The sequence below is a fragment of the Malurus melanocephalus genome, unplaced genomic scaffold, assembly GCF_030028575.1.
Source record: "Malurus melanocephalus ecotype Western Australia unplaced genomic scaffold, MMel_1.1 scaffold_22, whole genome shotgun sequence".
Lineage (NCBI taxonomy): Eukaryota > Metazoa > Chordata > Aves > Passeriformes > Maluridae > Malurus > Malurus melanocephalus.
Window position 1 is genome coordinate 488,669 of NW_026623254.1, and position 9,847 is coordinate 498,515.

General features: G+C 38.7%; 1 protein-coding gene across 3 annotated transcripts in view; it reads left to right on the top strand.

The window, feature by feature from the left end:
- LMO3 (LIM domain only 3) overlaps positions 1-8,793 on the top strand; it is a 57,266-nt gene extending 48,473 nt beyond the window's left edge. For all 3 annotated transcript variants that reach the window (XM_057389999.1, XM_057390000.1, XM_057389998.1), the window contains one exon: positions 6,971-8,793. In XM_057389999.1, coding sequence (XP_057245982.1) covers positions 6,971-7,076 — 106 coding nt within the window. In that variant the 3' untranslated portion in view covers positions 7,077-8,793. The remainder of the gene's footprint in view (positions 1-6,970) is intronic.
- Positions 8,794-9,847: the final 1,054 nt, after the last annotated feature.

Genomic DNA, 9,847 nt, shown 5'->3' on the forward strand with positions numbered 1-9,847 from the left:
ACTACAATTGTGAACTAATGTACAATTTCACTTTGCAGCTAACACAGATTGTAGTGTTCCCTGGGGCCACTGATCCCCCTGGAAAAGCGCTGTTAGGTGCTTCTGAAATAGAGCTTAACTGGGTTATTTAATAAATCTCAGCCTCGTTATTCCTGAGCCATCAATCTAATCTTTTATTTGATTTTTGCTTTGCATGTATTTTGGGCAAAGGGTTGCAGAAACAGTCTTACAGGTGTCTTAGACTGAGAACAAAAGAATGGGTTTACCTGAAATACAGTCCAGTTCATCTAGTGAAAACAGGGAGTGGCTGCAGGAGTTTCAAAGAATATCAGAAATTCTCAAGAGTGATCCTAATCCTGATTCTATTGCAATAGGTCTCATGGAGCCTCATAAAGCAGACTGCCTGTAGGGTACCTTTCTTTCTCACAATTTGGGACTAGTGGCCCTCTGAAGAATTAATTTTGTTGTTTTTTACAATAAATCCTATTTCATGGATGCTCCAGCATGGCTCATCTGTGGTTCCTATGGCAAAGCATCCCACTGACTACATTCTTCCATTAATAGACTCAAATATTTTCATTTTTATTACTTGTATAACAATAAACCCTCACACTATCACCCGTTTTTGGAGTTTTCAGATCTGCTGTGAAATCTTTTTCTCTWTTCTTTTAAACCAAACAATCTTGTCAGTCACCACATAATTAATAATATCTGTTGCTCTTTTTAGGATCCTTTTTTCTTCCTCTGCTCAAGCTMATCAAAATCACACAGCAGATCCTGAGTAAGGATGTATTTATAAGATAGTTTAACTTTATTAAGTTTTGTATACAAAATAATACTGAGGGGTTTTAGATTTGCTCTTTGCTTTCACTATAGCCACTAACTCAACCAATACAGAATTTATTTATTGAAGAGAATATTCTTATTCACAAACACATCAACAATATCCAAAAATCACCTGTGGGTGTATCACGGCTCAACAGCTATTTCAAGACCTGTTTAGCCTTATTTTCCAATTTCACATTCTCTTCCCCCATTAAATTTTAAAACCTTTGGATCACCCTGTACAGTAGTTCTGCAGAGTATGTAGTGCTCTCTGTTCAGTCCCACATTTCATTTTTAGCTAACATTGACCATTTAGATTTCTTCCTAACAGAATGTATGCAATGTTCATGAGTACACAGAATTGTTTTCTTCAGATTGCACTACTTTGCCTTTGCCAACACAGAATTTTTTTTTCTGATATTCTGCACCTGGTTGCTCCTTCCATCCCCTTCTGCCTCCCAAGCTAGGTAATATTTATATTTACACACATCTCACTGATCCTTGGGGCAGCCCATTCTTCAGTCATGCTAGTGACCCTCACAATGCTACCCTTTAAATAGTTGATCCTGGCCCAGAGAGATGCCTGCCCATTTTTGTCCAGTGCTCTTTGTGAAGATTCACTGATTCTTCAGTTTTTATGGACAACTTCACTGTTTGCTGTATTATTTTTGAGTATCTACAACTCACCAGGCAGTGCAAGCCTCGGTGTGCACAGTAATTAAACTCCCTTCACTTAAGGGGACTTTTGTTTGGGCCATGAACTACAGCTCTGAACCAACTCATAACATGTCTGTCCCTTTTTTGGCCTCCTGAATGTGACTTTTTCAAGAGAGAAAAAGGCACTGTCTCACATGCTGTGTTCCAGGAACAAGGACTGTAGACATAGGYCTGAAAGAAAGCTCCTGAGCCACAAAGCCTGGTCCCCTGGTGTCAAACAGGCACTGTCTCCTGTTTTCACTTTCATAAAGCTATTCAGCTCTAGGATCTAATTACTCCAGCCAGCCAGTTTTTGAGATATTTCCCCATGTTTTTCTTGATACTGATGCTTCAAGCTGTAACAATTTTGTGAATATTAAGCTCTGCTCCTAGCCTAAAGGTTTTAGCATCCTCTTATCTCTCATGTCTCTGTCCGGCTTACTCCTAATTTGAAGTTTTTCCATTGCCTAAGTACCTGCAGAGCTTAGTGACAGTCATCTTAATGGTGTGAGTGTTCCCCTTTCTTCTCTGTAAACATATTAAACTTCTCCTCARAAGCCCTTCACCTCATGGTGACAGTAGCCTCAATATACTTAATTTCTGCAGAAAATGTAAAGGGGGAAAAGAAAGCAAACCACTGGAAAAATAAACTTGTAAACAGACACTGCCTTTCACACTTTGTCAGGTTGCATGTGTGTGACTAACGAAATGGAGTGGAAAATCTTGCAAGTGGGCTCAGCTGCATCTTTGCTTGACACTTTTGACTACAGTAATGATGTYAGTCTGCCTTCGGCTTTCCCACTTCCCCGAGTTTGTGTCCTTCCTTTCACTCTCTGTTGGCGTCTTTAGCAGCTTGTTCCATACTCCTGTGATATTTTCTCTCTGCCGTTTGAAGTCAGCTCAGAGTATGCCTTAAAACCCCCATCTGCTATCACTGAGAAGTGTTTAAATCAACTGCTCTACCCTTCCATCTGAAATAGCCTTTATTTTAATAGAAACTGGACTGAAAATGGTTACACACTCATTGAAATCRCTGTCCTGACGGAGCTGTAAACACTTACCTCCAGTATAAACTGTAAAATGCCCACACAATGCTGCTTTTGTTCTCTGTCAAGCAGCAGAGAGGGAATGCAATGCCAGGGACATCCTTATTTCAAACACCAATATTAGATTTTTGCATGAGTGGTCATTTTATAAATTCTGAAAGCCTGAATACTGCTTATTTTCATTGAATGTCTCTAAATTTAGAATGCAAATTAACACATTGTCCATACCTGCTTTTTATAAAATAGTACATGAGAAGCTGAGGTTTGCCRTTTTAAGCTGAACTGGGATTCTGTGTATATGTATTCTGCATRGTACTGGTGAAAATGTACAAACTCAAGCACAACTCCCAGTTTCCAGCCTTTGAAATGGACATTTTGACAGAACCCCAGAATTAMTAAACCACAGGTGTATGCTGATGAATTGTGATGTAAAAGAGTGGATTTGTTCTGTTATTGATGAAAAGAGATTAATGTGAGTTATACTGGAAACTCAAAGAGAGGAAAGGGGAAAAGCGAGCACAAGTTTCATCACTGATTGCAAAAAGCAGAGGGGAAGGGTGTGGGTGTGGTAAGTCTGAGCTGTCTTGATCCTCAGGAAATCAGCTAAATGCTTCCAGATTTTGTTTCTTTCTACAACGACAAAGACCTGGCGTTACCAGAGGAAGCACACACAGAGCCATCTCTGTTCACAGCAATATTTCTCTCACTTTGTGAAGAGGCTTTCAGTACCTTGACACACCTCCTGTGCATCAGAAAAGATGATAGRCAGCAGTGAGATCTCCTTAAATATCTGTTCTGAACAATGTAAGCGCTGCTTCTCAAAATGGAAGTTTTATACTTCTTGTGATTAGTCTAGGCACACCTTCCCCTTCCAAACAAGGTGATAACAGAGGTCATTTTGTAATATAAATGGCCTTCCTTTTGCCATTGTAAAATATGACAGGAGTTCTAGGATGTAGGTTAATTATAATGGTCATTCTACTAATGTCACAGTCGTGTCAAAAGTACTATTATCAATTTATGGCGTTAAATCCAATCTGGCATGTTAATGCAGCCCATTGTATATTCTTTCCCGTTCCTCTTGCATGCCTATTAAAAAAATTGGGTAGGAATTTTAGGAAAAATTTTCTTTTAGGAAAGACTACCATCTGCCTGCTAGAAGAGTAATAATCTTGCCTAATTATACACTCCCAACACAGTGGCATCTTAATGTGCTCCTCGACTCCAGTTGATATGCGTGCCCAAATTGTGCCCTGATTTACATCCAATGCCAATTCCTTAAAATAAATAAAAAAAAAAAAACAAAAACAACCTTAGTGGGAGGCTAGGCTTCAATTTAGGCTTTAAAGCTGAGCCAGGTTTAAATCTCAGAGTGTGCAAACCCAATCTGAAGTAGTAACAGATACAGCTCTTTCACTTCAGAAGAAGCTAAATCTGGTTTTGAGAGTCAAATAAGGTTGAAAGTGTGAATGGCCAGAATTCATCATACTTCATGTGCTTCCTTGCCTTGTCTCATTGTACCAGCAATGCCAGGATTATAGGTTTTTCACCTGGTGCTTACCTCTTTGTCACCTAATGAGTGCACAATTCACACATTWAATACCCAGGAGCCCATTCAAGCCTCACTGTCAGCCTTTGCCAAATATGCTTGTCACTGAGCTTGCACAATATGAAAACGGTTGCAGAATTTGAACCATAAGTATCACAAGCAACAGGTTTCCCCCAAGGCACAGAGGACCATCCAGAGGATGTCTTGCCTTGCAGACAGACCCCCACCCCACAGGTTATCACAAAGCCAAGCGTGTCTAGACAGGCCACTGGCAGCCAATCCATGAGACAGCTGCACATTTGAAACATAAATGATTTGTGGAACTGTGTAATTTTAAAGCCACTCATGCCATGTAGACATCGGTAGAAAACTCCTGGCTCGACATATGAACATTGCACGAGCAAAAGGCATTGACACTTTTTATTGGGAAAGAAATCCTGACATTCCCATGTAGTTGATGCAGTTTAATTCAAACTGTGTCTCTTCTCTGAGGGCTGAGAAACAAAATTCTTTCAGCCAGGATTTTGATGCAAACAATATTGCAAGAAGTCACATGTGTTGAGTATTGCCATGCAAGTGAATTGCACTTCAGCAGTGTATTTTTCATTTACTAAATATTTTAAACAAATCAGTTTGCTAAGGTCTGTCTTACACTGGAACAAAAGGAATACACAGCTGAATAAAATTCTCAGTCCAGAGTTAGTGCTTCTGCTGGACGCAGAGGTGGTTTTCTCTCCCACTGGTGCACTGGATTTGGGTTTGTTTTGTTTTTTGTTGATTTTAAATGTTGCTTCTTTGGCAAAAACAAATTTTACCTGTTGGCACTAGGTAAGACTCCTTTACCTAATCTTGCAAGATGCACAAAAGAATTTTTCTCAGCATTACTGTCAATGCAAAATACAGAAGATGGAAACTTACAAAAAAACACCAAAGAACAACTTTTCTGCATGAATTCCACATTTCAACACAGCTACTCAAAATCTTTCTTTGTTATTAGAAGTCTAGTATACCAGGATGGGGGTAGAAAGAATAATAGGAGCTTCTAAATTCTGTAAAAGAGTGTTGACCATAAATAACTTAAAGATTTCGGGATCCTTCCATAATCTCTATTTTCAATCATCATCAGCAGCAGGCAGTAATCCCACAGAAAAAAAAAAAGTCCACAAATAAACAAACCAATTTTCCTTTAAGAGCAGAGCTAATTCTTTTCAATCCACTTTTTTATTACACTATTTTCCCTCTATCTATTTAGCTAGCATAAGGATAAATTTCCAAAGCTACCCAGTTGGAAAATAAATGGGTTCACTSTTTGTCTAGCATTCCAATCTTCACAAATGTAAATCAGTCCAACTGCTACTCATTTAAACCTCCAACTTCACAAAACATTAAAGGACTGCTTTCCATACACAATTTAATCTGTGAGAATTCACCAAGATTTCTGCTCGAACATCATTAGAAATTGACTATCTGATAAAGACAGGCCACTATCAGGGGTCAGGTGGGTCAACCTGTGTCATTTATGGAGTTTTACTGGGTCAACTACAGCAGGCACCACTATTTGAAGGTTAAATTGTTACAATTAAATACATATACAGCTATTCCCATAGCTACTCTGCTGTTAAATCTACCGTAAACAACACAAGCATTTATATCTGACCCTRATTGTGTCCAAGATGTCACCATTTGGAAATTATACAAAAAAGGACATTATAATCCATTACACATTAAACAATACTTTATGTACTGAGATCCATAATTAGCTGCTAGAAACTGGTTTCATTTATTCACATCAGTATTAAGGGGTTCATTTAGGTTACTTTCTTTCATTTTAATTGGAATAAGGCAAGCAGTGCCTCCCAATATATTTCATAGCTGGAGAGTTCACTATAAACAAAGGCATGTAACCCTGCCAAGGCAGTCTCTAGGGAAACTTTTTTTCTGCGTTGGCCCCATTCACTTCTCCCTGAGTATCTTCAAAAAGATTGGCTTTGTCAAGGGGAAGAAGGGTTGAGAGGGGTGTGTCAGGGAAGGCCCTTCTTAAATTCAGGCATATTTCTTATCTGGGAAATCCTGCTTTACTCGAAGTTTGAAGCCAGCCAGCCAGGAGCATTAACATTACGTAGTTGTCCTACTCATCAGAGAAAATCAAATGAAATCTCTCAGTAGCATTTTGCAGCAATCAGATCATTCTGATGCACATAATAGTATAACAAGGTAGGTACACTGATACCACAGGAGAGAGAGTAGTTAGCTGAGTAACTAAATTTATAATCAACTCCTACAGGTAAAAAGGAAAAATTTCTCTGCATGCCTGTGTTCTCTAGTTTGCACCACAGTGTATGTAAAGCTGTGTGTGTGCTAGAAAAGGTTCCCAGAACCACCATTTTAAACCAAACCTGGTGAAATACCAACTGGAACATAACAAGAAATTCTTACCAGCACACAAGAGAAATATAGCATTTCTCAGACAAGCTTAGCACTGCATGCAATCACTCTGTCTKCCTTCTGATTTGCACAAAAGCAGGACATTTACTTTTCACTCAGCTCAGCATCCTGGGATATTTACTGTGTTTTATCTGTGTGCTGGTGATCTGATCCAGGACTCCCACAGCCCACGGTGGGCTTTGAACGAGGTCTTTGGCTGGAGAAGCAAAAGATCCTGAATGCACTAGATTTTGTTGAAAGCACAGGATTAATTGTGGCACCAGGGCGATTCCTCTGCCTGGCTTTCCCACAGGCACATGTGTCTGCAGGCAATGTCCAGCCACCACTTCCCTTACCTCTAAGATCATATCACATCCTTATCCTCAAACTATCTTTTTCTTTTCTTTCCTCTTTATTATTTTAATTTCAGATTTTGTGTTGGAGACAAATTTTTCCTGAAGAACAACATGATTCTGTGCCAGACAGACTATGAGGAGGGTTTAATGAAAGAAGGTTATGCACCCCAGGTYCGCTGATCGGATGCCACATCATTAAGAATAAAAAGCACTATGTTCTTTTATCTTTTTTGCTCAACATGTATATAAGAAATGACACAGGAACCTACTGAATAGCATAGATATAGGGAGACAGAATGGTTGCGTGAAATAAAAGGCGGACTGCATCTGTATGTAGTGAAAATTGCTCCAGTTCAGAGTTGAATGTTAATTAAAAAGGTACTGTATATACGGCTGGATTCTTTTTGCTTGCTCTTGGGATTTTTGGTTTGTTTGGGGTTTTTCGTTTCTTTTTGTGTCATTTGGCATGAGATGTTTATTTTGGACTATTGTACATAATGTATTGTAATATTTGAAGCACAAATGTAATACAGTTTTATTGTGTTACCATTTGTGTTCCTGTTTGCTTCTTTGTATTGTTGCATTTAGTACAATCAGTGTCTAAACTTACTGTATATTTATGCTTTCTGTATCTACCAGCTATTTTAAATGAGCTGTATCTTTCTAGTAAAAAGCATTAAAGAGCAAATCCCAACCATTATGCTACACTTAGAGCTTAAGAATACTGTTTACATTAAAACTATTTAGAAAACTAATAACTAGCAGCACCTGCTGCTAATGATGCTACGGTTAAGGGTCTATCAGCACTTCTCTTATAAGCCTCTATTTTTCAGGGGTTAAGCATCTGCTGTTTAATTSCATGGATTTTCCTCAAAGAGCACTTTTATTTTACTACAAAATTTTGAAAAGCAAATCTGACTGGTTTGAGATATATTATAAAAGGTGCAAAAGTTAATGATTTTGGGTGCTGCTTTTGTGCCCCTTAGGCATTCCAAATGCCTGGATTTGATTTTTAATTTAGCTGGAAATTAAGCCCTAATGCAAACCAGTGCCTCTGGGTATCTTATTTTATATATATATATATACATATAAAAATATATGTTATTTTTCTCAAGTCATTAATTTGGGGGGGAGGAAAGGGAGAAGACTTCTGTTTATATACATTTTAAAAAATTCTTAAAATTTGAGGGGTTCTCTCTCCCTCATCTCCCTCTCTCTTTTCTTTTCCTTTCCCTTTTTTTTTCTTTTTTTTTTTTTTTATTTTTTTTTTTTTTTTTTTTTTTTTTTTTTTTTTTTTTTTTTTTTCTTTGTTTTAATCAGGGCTTAACCCTAATGTTTTCTGGGGCTGCATCCTCAACAAACCCTGGAAAAAAAAGTGAAAGTAGAAGGTACTGTAAACAGCCCTCTCTGAGGGTCWATTTACATTAAAGAAATTACCCTGAGCTGACACTGGGAGAGTGACTGGTTGCTAATTACCCACCTCAGTGAATGCTGAAGGTAATTTAAATGCTGATGTGGATGGGACAAAACTTTGCAACAGAAAGCGAGAGCTACCACACTCCACTGCACAGGTACTTTGCTGTCCATGCCAACATCCTACAGGTTTGTCCCATCAATACTGGCAATTAAAATCCTTTTGACAGAGGTGGAATCACTGCTGACAGCTCCTGTTGGCAATCAGTCCGTTTTCTAGGAGAGGTGGACCTCTGTTTTTAAAGCCATGAAGCAATTGCATCAGCAGSATGTCCCTAAGTGCTCATGCCCCTGACAGAGCTTACAGGTGTTTGGCAAAGGAAAGCAGGATGAATGTTTAAAAAGTTGTTAAATGCATATTTAATTCTTGTCTGTTTGCCACTGTAATCTAGCTCATTGAGAAAACAACATGTATTAAATAAAAAAAAAAAATTTAAAAAACCAAAAAACCCAAACAAAACCCAAACAATAAACCAGTATTAAGAACAAAAAAAAAAAATCCAAGAAACCCATTTTACCCTATGTTGTTAAGAAGCTAAGCTCTTGTTTTTATTTAGAGTACTAAACCATGTCTCTGCTCAAGCTGACTGCTGTCCTTCCCTGCTCTTCCTGTCCTGTTCCAGTTTCAACATGTTTTTGCTGGGGATGGTGAAAGAAACTTTGTAATGCAGTGGGGAAATTCCTTAACTGTATGGTAAGAGTACACCGCACAGTGGCTTGACTTAGAAATAGATATTTAGTTCTAATGACTGGTGTTACAGTGTTGTTTTTTTTCTGGCTGTGAACCCTTTCGAAAATAAGCATGGCTCACAAAACTCGACTTTGACTCATACAGGACCAGTAAGAAATGCAACAACTCCTCAGGCTGTTCTTGTTAATCRGAAGAAATAGCTCCACATAGTTTTTCAAATTAAATTTAGCCCTCTTTTGTGGACTATCTTCCTTCCTAACCTTGAGCACAAGTGTCTCTCACACTCCTTTCCACGGTCCCTTAATGTCTTTGGGATAACGAAGCAGTTGGTGTCAGAGGTACTATTAGCCCTTACTGTGCAATAAACAAGCTGTCCTTTCCATGAAGGTCAGGATAGACAGAAAGGGAAGAATCATATTATTTTATTTTGAGTCCAATTTCAATTCTCTCCTCCAGCCTCTCTTGGGTCTTTCCATTAGAACTCAGAAAGATCTCTCCTCTGCTTTCCAAGCTGGAAAACAGGTAGAAATCCCTGGTTCAGAAATAAGGCTGGAGAATAGGAAAGAAGGGACTTTGGCTACATSTAAGCTTGGGCAAGTCATTCAGCTTCTCTGTGCCTCAGCTGTCTGGTCTGTCCAATGGGGCTAATGGATACAGTGGTTTTGTAAAGTATTTCTGGCTCTTCAGAAAGTCAGGAGCCATGCTTCCAGGGAGAAGTGGAACACTCACAGCAGGTAACCACAGAGCTGAGGCAGGAGAGCACCAAAACCAGCTTAGCCTGGGGAAG